General features: G+C 59.0%; 4 protein-coding genes across 4 annotated transcripts; 2 read left to right on the top strand and 2 right to left on the bottom strand.

The window, feature by feature from the left end:
* Positions 1-115: 115 nt before the first annotated feature.
* Positions 116-1,716, bottom strand: K437DRAFT_227407 (MRG-domain-containing protein; the record flags this gene model as incomplete). Its single annotated transcript, XM_013385906.1, has 7 exons — positions 116-200; positions 304-388; positions 488-568; positions 665-1,013; positions 1,110-1,332; positions 1,440-1,531; positions 1,654-1,716. 7 exons carry the CDS (start codon positions 1,714-1,716, stop codon positions 116-118), a joined length of 978 nt encoding a protein of 325 aa, XP_013241360.1.
* Positions 1,717-2,167: 451 nt separating this feature from the next.
* Positions 2,168-3,771, top strand: K437DRAFT_258690 (uncharacterized protein). The gene is made up of 3 exons (XM_013385907.1): positions 2,168-2,389; positions 2,495-2,619; positions 2,709-3,771. The coding sequence occupies exons 1-3, from the start codon at positions 2,282-2,284 to the stop codon at positions 3,535-3,537; spliced, it is 1,062 nt and encodes a 353-aa protein (XP_013241361.1). The 5' UTR covers positions 2,168-2,281; the 3' UTR covers positions 3,538-3,771.
* Positions 3,669-7,090, bottom strand: K437DRAFT_190397 (uncharacterized protein). Its single transcript, XM_013385908.1, has 2 exons — positions 6,512-7,090; positions 3,669-6,415 (listed from the first exon to the last, which is right to left on the bottom strand). The coding sequence occupies exons 1-2, from the start codon at positions 6,654-6,656 to the stop codon at positions 3,801-3,803; spliced, it is 2,760 nt and encodes a 919-aa protein (XP_013241362.1). The 5' UTR covers positions 6,657-7,090; the 3' UTR covers positions 3,669-3,800.
* A 1,170-nt stretch (positions 7,091-8,260) lies between these two features.
* Positions 8,261-11,059, top strand: K437DRAFT_190291 (uncharacterized protein). Its single transcript, XM_013385909.1, has 3 exons — positions 8,261-8,486; positions 8,584-8,671; positions 8,792-11,059. The coding sequence occupies exons 1-3, from the start codon at positions 8,399-8,401 to the stop codon at positions 11,010-11,012; spliced, it is 2,397 nt and encodes a 798-aa protein (XP_013241363.1). The 5' UTR covers positions 8,261-8,398; the 3' UTR covers positions 11,013-11,059.
* Positions 11,060-11,232: the final 173 nt, after the last annotated feature.

The following is an 11,232-nucleotide window of genomic DNA, read 5'->3' on the forward strand; positions in this document are numbered from 1 at the left end:
AACGATGACCGCTAGACAAAGGCATCGAGGAAAACAAGGAGGATGCCCCCGCCGATATTGCGATAGCAGACGCGGCTGCTTGTAGTTGTTGCAATGAAGATAGTACAAAATGTGGTCAAATCTGGCTGATGCGGTGGTATGCTGGACTAGCAGCCTCGTACTGCTGTGCAAAGAAGCGTTTCTTGTTCTGCGCCAAGAATCTGTGCACGCGCAAGTCAAAGGATCAGCGCAAGGCGAAACGGAGGACGCTCATATCGAGATTGCAGAGAGGGCTTTTGTGTTCTGTCGCTTCGTGAAACTCACTGTAAAAAGTCTGCGATGTGCTCTTTGAGGATGGCGACGGATTCGACGTCCATGGTTGTGTGTGCGATGATTCCCGGTAAGTTGACTGTGGGAGCATCACCGACGTACAGGGAAGGAAAAGCATTTCAGTCCGGAGTGGCCAAAGAGGAAGGCTGTCGCACGTAGGCAGGCCGTGAATACCCACCAAAGAGGCGCAGCAGGTGTTCTGCACCGTACAGGGCGCTAGGCTCGATGCCGCCAATGAGCCCGGAGTCATATTCAGTCGCTTTCCTCCTCTCCCTCTTTCCCGTCGCCGCTGCTGACACATCCCCGTTCCCATTCGCGGCTACCGAAGCTACTGCCGCCGAAGCATCCGCCACACCCTCTGCGCCGCTCCCCTTGGCTCCCTCCTTTTCCGCGAAGCGCTTGCGCATCTCAACAAACTGCTGCCGCTCGTACTTGTACAGCAGGTTGTTGCCGAGACTCTTGTCAAAGTAGAGCTTAAGGCCTGCTAGCACCTCCTCCACCACCGCCGGCGAGCGCTGCTTCGCTTCAGGGCGCGCGGAGAGGTGATCGCGGTACTCTTGCAGGATCATGTTCACAGTCGGCTCGCGTGGCACGGGGACGAGCAGCTGGTTCTTGGTGATGTTCTCCCAGTCGTCGACGAGCTGCAGCTTGAGGACATCTGGGATCTGGATCCGGATCTCTGGACGTTTCTGATACTCTTCATCCTGATCTCATTCAGAATGTGCTTGCCGGTCAGGACTGGTCTAATAATAGCGCACGGGTGCGCGTGCAAAGTCGCAGCGCCAATAGCCACCACTCACCGGCTCGACTGCGTCTCGCCCCCGCTTGAGTCCCCTGCCTCCTGACACGCGTCTTCCCCGTTCCCCAGCAACGTCCCCCCCACTGGATGCAGACGTAGATGGATTCGCCAGCTCCCTCTGCCGTTGCTGCTCTGCTTTCTGTGTGTCCTGCAGTGCCTTTTGTCGCGCAAGGTTTTCGTCATTGTACTTCAGCATGCGCGACTCGGGCACCCATTCGTCCCAGCTGCGAACCAGAGTAAAGGGCATTCAGACGCAACGTGCGCGGAACAGCGGTCAGGTGGGGAGCATCGAGAAGAGGTGCATATGCCATGCCCGTATTAGCTTGCTCACGTCTGCTTCCAGCCTTGATAGTGCACAAAGTAGTGTGGTCCGGTGTGGCCCTTTTTCTTGTCTTCGCTCTTCCAGTCCTCCGCTTTGAGCACCTGCGCGCGGATTCCAGGTCATATAGAATGTAAATGGCGGGCTCAAGAGAGCAATAACGCGTTGAACCACAAGTATAACTTCTTCCCAAGTCGCAAGCCCATGGAAAAGAAGGACAACATACCTTTGCCTGGTAAAGTAAAGGCCCATGGAAGCAGAGTATCTTCTCGTTGACCGCGTACTGCATCGTGGGCAAAGCTGGCCTGCGTTCCGGTGCGAACCATTCGCAAGCTGCGCTTTCGAATCCTTTTCCTCCTCGTCCTCGGGCGGTGTGGCTGCCTTACGCCTGCTGGCCCAGCTATGGCTCGGGCTTGAACAGCAAGAAGCACTGGATGGATTTGGTGATCAATCTGCCCAGAAGCACGCGTCGTGGACCACGAGCTCAGAATGAGGGGCGCGGCGTTGTCGCGACGAGAAAGAAGCTGAGCCGTACAAGCAGGCGGATGCAACCCTACTTTGAGTACTATATCCATACACATGCACTCGCGCGGGCCCGTGCGGCGCATTCCACGGGGTGGATGGATGACACTAGACTGGATCAGTGCCACCTGTACCGCTTCCGCCCGCACATAGCGACTAAAAGAGACCCGCACAATGCAAATCCAGTTCCAATCCCGCCCCATCTCGGACAGAGATGTATTCAGACTATCTCGCATACCACAACACCCCCAAAGCAGTTAGCAACACAGGAAGTGAGACGCACGGTACTGTACGCAAGCAGACAGACCCAAACGCAGGAGATACCGCCCACCATGGAAGCCTGGAACAAGTTCACCCAGACCGTCTCGCAGGGCGCCGCCCAGCTTACCCAGAATGCGGCCCCCGTCGGGGAGAGGCTGACTCGCAATCTTGGCACCTTGGTGAGCTTTGTGTTGGGAGGACGTTGGGCCTCGCTTGGGGACAGCGCGCCGTAGACTGGATACTTCGATGGAACTGATGGCAACTGTGCCTGTGTGTGGGTGCAGAGCCAACAAGCAAAAGAGCGCTTTGGAGCGGTGGATGCGCAGGACATTACCGAGCTTCCCCAAGAATACAAGGACCTCGAGCACCGAGTAGACGCCCTGCGAAATGCCCATCAGAATATCATCCGGTGCGCCTCAGCCACCCTTGTGTTGGACGTATACCCTTCCGCGAGGCGACAGCTGCTGATGCGACCCATGCTTGTCCTTCTATACGCAGGGTGACCAAGGTGTACGAGACAGAGGGATACGACTACCCTGTGCAGGTGCAGGAGTCTTTCAACGAGGTCACCAAGTCGCTTGGACACACAGTCACCTCCTGGGCCGCGACGGCAACGAAACAGGCCAAGGTCATGGGCGTGAGCGTGCAGCCGACGAGCGCGCCTGCGCAGACGCACAAGACGCTCGCGCACGCCTTCAGTCGCGCCGCCGCGTCCGGCGCACTCGAGCTTGGCGCCGAGCCGGCGGGGATTGTTGGCGTCAGCTCCCCGATTTCCCCTAACAGCGCTGCCGCTGCGGGAGGGGCCGAAGGCACAAGAAAGACGTCTGTCGCGGCCGTCGGCGCACAGGAGAGCCGGCTGGGTCAGGCGTTGCAGAAGCTTGCGCTGGCGCAGGACCAGGTGGGCAACGCGCGCTTGAAGCAGGATGAGGAGATCATCACCGGCTTCTATCATCCCTGGACGAGCTTCGGCAACCAGATCAATCTCGCCATGAAGGCACGCCAGGCCGTCCGCGAGGCGCGCCTGCACCTCGACTCGTGGAAGCAGACTCTCAAGGCCGCTGAGGTCTCCGGGAGCAGTTCCAAACTCGACCAGTACCGCGCCGAGGTCGAGGGCGCCGAGGACAAGCTGGTCGCCGCAACTGAGGAGGCCATCGGGCTCATGAAGAACGTCCTCGAGAACCCCGAGCCGATCAGAATCCTCAGTGAGCTCGCCAAGGCGCAATCCGACTACCACCGCGCCGCAGCGCAGATCCTCGACTCGGTTCAGTCGGATATCTCCCGCAGCGCTATCTCCATGGAGTCAGACTACAGGGCCGGTCGGGCGTGAGCATCGAATGGGCTTCCCGCCCGAACAGCGTGGACTTGTAGAGGATTCGGATTACCGAATGACATGCCACCCGCTTTTACCACCGACCATGCCGTCCACCGCCCGCGGAGTGATCTGACATGCTCTGTGCGGTTGGTTCCACACGACGTCTGATTTACGAAGATATGTATATTCTGCAAAGCCCCGATTGAACGCTGCTGTGCGACTAGACTACATTGTGGGGCGGAAATAGGCGGGCAATATACCATTGCACAACCTAGAGTTTAATTGAGGATAGAGCGACTGCGCTTGTGAGACAGGCTCGCCCTTCCGCCGAGGCTTCCCGCACTGCTGCGCTTGCGCTGTGTCTTGGTGCCCTTTGAAGAGCGAACACCGGTGGCGGCAGCAGTAGCAGAGTCGACTTTCTGCTCAGTCTCATTTTCATTATCGTTCTCCTCGTCCTCGGAGGCATCAACGCCGGCGCCGGCAAAGCCTTTCAGCGGCACTTTGTAACTGCCGCTCGGCGCCACGGCCGCACAGAGCTCCTCAGCATCCTCGATGCCGTAGTTGACAAACTCCCACTGTTGCACCGCGTCAGCAGCAGCGCGAGGGGGGACGACCGCATGCTCGGCGCTGACGCTGAAAAGGGGAGATGCGACGCGCTTGTTCGCTGCGATCTTGCGTCCTGCGCCGCTGCCCCCTATCTTCCTAGACAGAGCGGTGGCAAAATTGCTGGGACTTGCTGCCAGGGCCATCCCACTCGCGTGCGAGCCGGCCCATGCCGTCGGCACTTGTGGAACGCGCCAGCCGAATGCGGCCCCTGCTGCTGCAGACGCAGGCGCAGAGATGGCAACAGAGGCGGGTTGATACAGGCCAAGCGCGCTTGCGAGCACGTCTGGCGAGACGGGCATCTGCATCTGAGCCTGCGGCTGGGACTGGGCCTGCACCTGCACGGGGTGGATCTGACGCATGTGCTGTTGGGCCTCATGTTGCGCTTTTAGAACGTACGGGTGGTAATACTGCGCCGAAGAGCCGAGGGAAGGCGACATGATCGGATCGCGGGTGCTGCTGTTGAACGACAAGACGCTGGGACCGGCGCTGTGCGGGACGGCAAACGAGGGGGAGGAAAGGGGCGCCGCAGCTAGGCCGAACGCTTCGCGCACAGCCGCGATGCCCTCCACACTTGAGAGCGTACCACGACGTGGCATGCTGCCGCTCGGTGCATTGCGCGCCGCAGCGGCCATCGCAGCAGCCGCAGCAGGAAAGGCACCGATGTCATGGCCGAGGCTGGCAGAGTGGCCGTGCGAGAGCGCATGGCTGATGGTCTGGAGGTGTCGCGCCGGCGCTGAGGGCGCATGTCCTTCACCTGCCGTCGGTCCTATAGCAGCGGCGGCGGCGGCCATGTGCTGATGTTGATGCTGATGTTGATGCTGATGTTGCTGCTGATGTTGATACTGATGCTGAGGGGAATACAACGCCTCGGACGGCAAGCCGAACAGATGTGCCGTCGGCCAATGCGGCGTATCCGGTCCCGCAGAGGAAATGTTGCTAGCGCTGCTTGCAGGCGAGACAATCTTCGTATTTGCAGCGACAAAGCCGCCTGGCTGCTGCTCTTGCTGCTGGCGAGCGTGGTAGATGGTTGACTGGTTCAGTGGCTGCGCCTGCGCGTGATGGAGAAGCAAGACACCTTGCTGCTCCGCTTCGCCTCTCTTGCTGTTGAGCGTCTGCAATGTGCCTTTCGGCTCGCCAGCGCCAAGCAATGCTGTACCTGCACCTGCAGTGGCGGCTGCGGGTGCGAGTGCATTGCTGCGCCGGCCCATGCTTGGGCTGAACTGTGCCGAGTTTGCAGTAAGGGTGGTGGCAGTAGTGGAAGAGAACAGAGTAGAGCCAGAGGGCGGGGTAGGAGAAGAAGCGAGGGTGAGACCGGAAAGTACGGAAGGTGCAACGAGCGGGCCCTCGCCTTTGGCGCTACGCGTACTGGCACGACGGGAAAAGAGCGCTGAGGTGGCAGCGGGCGAGCCAGCGGGGGCAGAGCCAGCAGCAACAGAAGTTGTTGCTGAAGATGGCGGCAACGCGGTCCCAGAAGGGACGGAAGCTTTGTCTGCTGCGAGCGCATGCTCTTTCGCTTGCGCTGCTTGAGGCTGAAGCTGCGAGGCACTAGCAGCAGTACGCAGGCGTACAGATGGCCCAAAGCTGCCGTTTCTGCCTGTTGCAACCGCTATTGCAGTTGCTGCAGTTGCAGCGGCTGCTTCCCGGCCTTGACCACTGGTAGCAGCGCTGCTTCCAATCATATCAGCAAGGGCGTTGTGGCTTCTGCTCTTTCCCTTCAAGCTCGCCTTGGCGCTGCCCACGCTTGCAGTCGAGACATCGCCGCGCGGCGCGACAAGCCTGCCGTTCATGCCCCCGGACCCTGCGCCGAGAAGCGCGACAACACCAAGGTCCGCGGAGGGCGACAGATGGCGGTCGACAAGTCTGAGCGTCCTACCAGCCGCTTTGTCCACGTGTTTGCTCCTGTTTCCTGTGCTACTCTTCTTCCTTTTAGCCGCAAGGTCCATCATGAATTCATCTTCATTGTCGCTGGTGCCTGGGACTGGGGCGACGCGCTCAAAGTTGAGCAGGCGCGCCATGCCGGCGCTCTCGCTCAGACGGGAAAGCGACTGCTCGCTGGCGGCAACGCCACCACTACCACCCATGTCGAAGCTGTCGCCGGTGCTGGAGCCGTTGGATGAGGGAGTGCTACTAATCTGGCTCAGCGGCGAGCATGTATCCATGAGCGGCGAGGCGTGCTCAGAGGCAAACATCGAGAATGGGTTGGCAGCCGAACTGCCCGCGTGGATGTCGCAATCGAGGTCGAGATCAAAGGCTTTGCCGGGAATCGCAAGGGCGCCCACGTCGTCGTCTTTGGCATAAAGAAAAATGATTAGCGGCTTTGCTCCTGGAGTATGAGAGCACCGAACAAGAAGCCTCCTTGGAAGGAAGCGGACAGCGAACTCACGTTTGGAAATGAGGGTGAAGCTGCTGTCCATCATGCCTCTGATTTCTGCATCCGCCGTGAAATCGTCCTGCCAGCCGCAGTTGGCACGGGCGCGATCAGCAGTGCTCATGGCACCACGCCGGAGGCCGAGTGCTGTTGTTCGCATTGTGGGAATGCTTAGTATAGAGAGGGATCGAAAGTTTTCCTGGAGAACGGGAGTTGCGAGGGAATCGACCAGCGATGATGGGACCAAGCGACAGGGTGGTAGGTCGGATCTTTTGCGAACAGAGATTAAATGGTCAGAAGAGATTATGCGCTGGAGAGCGAGCGTCTCTGGTCGTGCAAGTTGAGAGGGACCTGCCTCTCGGAAGCGACCCGCGTCGCCGAGACTGGATACAGAAAGGAGCAAGTTTGGGAGAAGGGAATGGAGGGTGTGGATGCCAGAGATCTACTGCATGGCACTTTTCGAAGGGGTGGAAGAAGCAGGAAGGTGGAAAGAAGGAATGGGATGAAAGAAAAGACGGCCTGGAGAAGAGATGGTGAGAGGGATGAAAGAGTGACAATGCAATTGAGGTCTCAGTCGACCAGATGGAAAGAAGATGAGAGACGGAAAGATTGCATCGGCGGATGCCTGCTAGGAGGCTTGGAGAATGATGGAATGCTCGATGGCCCTTTGGTCAGCAACGAGTAGTCGGCCAGCCGAGCATCGCTTGCTTCTCCTCTTGGGATCAGTGTACAGAGTCACGTATCGCAAGTACACCCTTGAGGGAGGGGAGTTGGGCCAAGATCAGAGCATATCAATCTCACGAAGGGATCCTACTCAATGAGGAAGATGATGAGTGACGATGCAATCTCAGAGACTACATACCGCGACGATCATCATTGAGCGGCTGATGTGACCTCCCAGCCACTGAATTGCACTGCAAGAGGCCGGAGAAAGTAAGCAGAGAGGGCAAGCAAGGCGTGAAGTTGAGCATGTCAATCTACAGGGGCCAAGACTGGCCCCGCTCTGCGCTGGAAAACATATGTGGTCAGTCACTCAAAGCAGCCATCGCCGGTCCGACTGACGTGTCATGCGGGCTTGCGCTGAAATAGGAAGCTGGCTAGGTATGTACTCCGTAGAGCCGACTGCAGTGAGCGGATGATGAGAACTTGACTGATGTGCAGATCCGTCAAGTCGGTGGCCTTGCCATTCATCAGCCGACCAGACCCTGGCAAGTGGCGCTAGAATCTAGTCCACGCGCGCCGAGGCAGGGCGAGATGCAGGCCCCGTCGTGGCGGCGAGATAGGGACAGGCTGGGAATATGTATGAACCTTCCATCTGGAGGGAAGCGAGGGCTGGTCTCACACCCATTCCAACACCCAAATTCTTCCAACGGTCGGTCGCGTCCGTCGGTTGGTCCTCCGCTCGACTCTCCTGCTTGCGTTGTGGTCTCCGCAAGGATTGAAAGCATTCGGACTTCTCGGAGGAGTCTTCGGAAGAGACGACAATGGAGAGGCATTGGGCCTGTGTTTGGTGTAGAGTTCGACTAGATTCGACGCCACACAGGGGCTAGGTGGCACAGTTGTGAGAGCGCGGGGTTGCACCGAATCTTCCACTTCCCCCACAGCTCCGCCTGAGGATTAGGGTGACTGAGGTCTGACTGTCTGGCACTCTGCTTGCCCTCCGCTTTTCACATACCCCGCGCCTCTAAAGCATCATCGGGCCGGCGTCAAGAGATCCGACAGTCACCGAGAGTAAGCAAGCGAGGTACGCGTCAGCCTGACGGAGGCTGCGCAGAGGTCGTGTTGTCTGACATACGACGTACGGCACGGCGCTCAAAAGCGTGATTGACGGCCCAGCGCGAGACGTGGCCGGTGTGACCGTAACACATAAAGTGCTCATCTGTTACGCACCACGCATACACCATGGCTGGCGTACGCCCGAGCATCGGCCTGCTCCTCTCCCAGTTCCACGTGACGAGGGGTAACGAGGTGGCGTGCTGCTATCCCAGCAGTGAGCGTCGGAGCCGGCGCAGCACACAGCCCAGCGTCGTCCTGGGCAGGCGTGGACCGAAAACTGACCTGTCTCTATTGCACTCGCCTCGCTTCTGCTTTCCGCTTGCACGCAGGCCTACACACCGACGGCCTCGAATGGAAGGTCTTGCCGAGTGGCGGGCATCTGGTTAGCAGCGATGTCATGTATGTCTCTTCCTCCCAAGGAGGACCTCCTTCTCACGCCTCCTCATTCCTTTTGCCGGTGCCTCGCCGTGGACAGCGTTCTGATCTCTGCCGTCCTTTGCTTGCCTTCTGACGGTACAGCCTCTTCGAGACGCCAACCCCGGAGAAGCGCATTGAAAATCGCAGTGGGATAGGGATTGCTGTCTTTCGCAACCTCAGGCTTGATCCTGCCGGTCAAGCACCCTCCGATGCAACTGGAACGGCCACCCGCAGCTCAACAAACAGACAACGCGGCGCGAGGATGTTCAGCGCAAGCTTGCTTGTCCTCTTGTCCAACGATGCAGACAGCGCTCCGTTCAATCGAGGCACGGACGCACAAGCCGGCGAATCCCCATCGCCCTTCTTCAAATCAAAAGCAGCGTCAGAAAAAGTGCGTCAGCGGATTTACACGCTCGCTCTGCCAGCTTTACAGCACCTCGCAGCCGAGGTTGCGCTCCTGCTACACGCACAGCCAGACCTTGACCTCTCCAATTCCACTGCCGCTACCGCAGGCACAGGGTCCCCATCCTCTCATCTGGTCGACGTCAACTATACAGATGCAGCGAAACAGGTTTCGAGCATGCTCGAGCAGGCGCACGGGCGCTTGACTGTTGCCTTGTCGACGCTAATCGACGGGTCCATTTTCACAGGGCCTCCTCAAGTACAACCCCTTCTACCATCCCACGCGAGCATCCACTCGCTCCCAGCACAGCACGCCACTTTTGGGCCCCTGCTCCTAAAGCTGCTGAAGGTACTATTACCAAGCTATCTCCCCGGCACATACTCCTCGTCGCTCTTGGCTTCTGGAATCGCTCCGTTAGCTAGAGCGCGACCGCGAGCCCCACGTGTGCTCATTTACACACCGAGCGGCAGCAGCAAGGATGCAGCTGGTCGAAATGGAATTCAAGAGGGCATGGTGCAAACGGCATGTGTATTTGCAAGCAACTTGCTCGTCCTCCTGGAAGACATAGCCGCACAAAATTCAGGTCACCTTCACCACCTCCACCATCATCATCGGCAGCGTGAGGGCGGTGACTTTGGTCTACGATTGCGAGGCTACGTTAGCGTACATGACCTCGTCGCTCTAGACGCTGAGCACAGGGCGGCAAATGGTGCCAACGCAGAGGAGGAGGAGAGAGGCTCGCGAAGTGGCTGGCTTGCTGTCACGTCCGATGCCATCTTGCGCGAAAAGACGACTCTGTTCGATATCCTGCTCGACCTCTCCCCTCTTGCCTGCCTGCCTGCTTCCGCCACTGTCGCCGGCGGAAACGAGCATGCACCAACCGCGTTGCCGCTGCTATCCATGGTCGTGGATGATTGCGGCAGCGAAAGCAACGATGGCGGGAGGAGAGCGCAGGGAAGGAAAGGCGCTAACCTGCGCCTGCGCAGGCTCAATTGGACAGCGCGGGAGTTCGGAGCGTGGGACATCATCGACCGCACTGCTGAGTTCACACTGCAGGAGCGCGAGGCAGCCCTCATGCAGCAGTGTCAGCGTCACCGAGGCAAGAGCCAGAGCCAGAGAGGGAAGGGGCCCGCTCAGCAACAACTGGAACAGGAAGCTGAGGAAGACAATTTACTTCATGTGCCTGGTGCGATGCCACAGCCGTCAAGGTCCACGCCCGGCCGTTCCGCCAGGAGCAACAGCAGCAGGCACAGTTCGCACCACTGGGTCACCACCCTCTTTGCTTTCCTGCACTTCTGCTGCGCAGGCTGGCCCACAGTCTCCGTGCTGCTCTCATTCATTTGGCGGCGTCAGCCCGGAAGCCTCGCACTTCACACTGGCAGTGGGAGGGCCAACAGCGGCGGCGGTTCCCAGCTTGCGTTGGGGAATCTGCTGGGTGGCAGAGATGGGCGGGAGGCAGAGGCTGAAGGAGACACTCAGGAGGAGGACGATGATGTTTCTGAGCGCGTAGAGACTGAAGGAATAGACGAACAGGTGCCAAGCGGAGGCGGGCGTGGCCCTCTGATTATCGCTAAACGCGGCATGGGCGCAGAACAAGACTTGACACACGTTAATGAAGCTACCCTTGATGATGCAGACATGGCCGACGCGACACTGGCACTGGCGCTGCAGCAAGCATGGGTCGACTGGGGCGCGTCTCTGCTGACAACCGTCGTGGACGAAGTGTTGCGAGATGTGTCCACAGCGTCCACGGTCGTCAAAGCAAGCGCTATGCGCCGTGCAGGTCTCAGCGTCTGCAATCCGGCGGACGTTGAGCTCGTGCGTGCCGTTGCCACAAGCCCGCGCTCGGCGCAGCATGTCTCCTCGCCGCCGCGGCAGCTGGAGTTCCAGGCCGGCTGGCGTGGGCTCTTTAGCTGGTGAACATGTACACAGCTCAGCACAATCAACTCAGCGTAGCCCAGCAGACGCATCGAAAAATACCAGACAGATTCAATTGCTAGATCAAGTAATGTTACATCGTGCAGAAGAGCAAGCGGGCACGGCGAGCCAAGGGCGATGCCTGCGCCCGGCTTACCTCAATTAATAAATCGTTACAACGTCGTGATTGCGTAGACCCACATAGTGGGCCAAAAAGGGGGAA

Source organism: Tilletiaria anomala (genome assembly GCF_000711695.1).
Source record: "Tilletiaria anomala UBC 951 chromosome Unknown K437scaffold_92, whole genome shotgun sequence".
NCBI lineage: Eukaryota > Fungi > Basidiomycota > Exobasidiomycetes > Georgefischeriales > Tilletiariaceae > Tilletiaria > Tilletiaria anomala.

Coding starts and splice junctions, on each gene's coding strand:
- K437DRAFT_190291 (XM_013385909.1), top strand. CDS start 8,399: ATGGCTGGCGTACGCCCGAGCATCGGCCTGCTCCTCTCCCAGTTCCAC. Junction 8,487..8,583: donor GGCGTGCTGCTATCCCAGCA/GTGAGCGTCGGA, acceptor GCCTCGCTTCTG/CTTTCCGCTTGCACGCAGGC. Junction 8,672..8,791: donor CTGGTTAGCAGCGATGTCAT/GTATGTCTCTTC, acceptor CTGACGGTACAG/CCTCTTCGAGACGCCAACCC.
- K437DRAFT_258690 (XM_013385907.1), top strand. CDS start 2,282: ATGGAAGCCTGGAACAAGTTCACCCAGACCGTCTCGCAGGGCGCCGCC. Junction 2,390..2,494: donor CTCGCAATCTTGGCACCTTG/GTGAGCTTTGTG, acceptor GTGTGGGTGCAG/AGCCAACAAGCAAAAGAGCG. Junction 2,620..2,708: donor GCCCATCAGAATATCATCCG/GTGCGCCTCAGC, acceptor TTCTATACGCAG/GGTGACCAAGGTGTACGAGA.
- K437DRAFT_190397 (XM_013385908.1), bottom strand. CDS start 6,656: ATGCGAACAACAGCACTCGGCCTCCGGCGTGGTGCCATGAGCACTGCT. Junction 6,416..6,511: donor CTTCACCCTCATTTCCAAAC/GTGAGTTCGCTG, acceptor TTTATGCCAAAG/ACGACGACGTGGGCGCCCTT.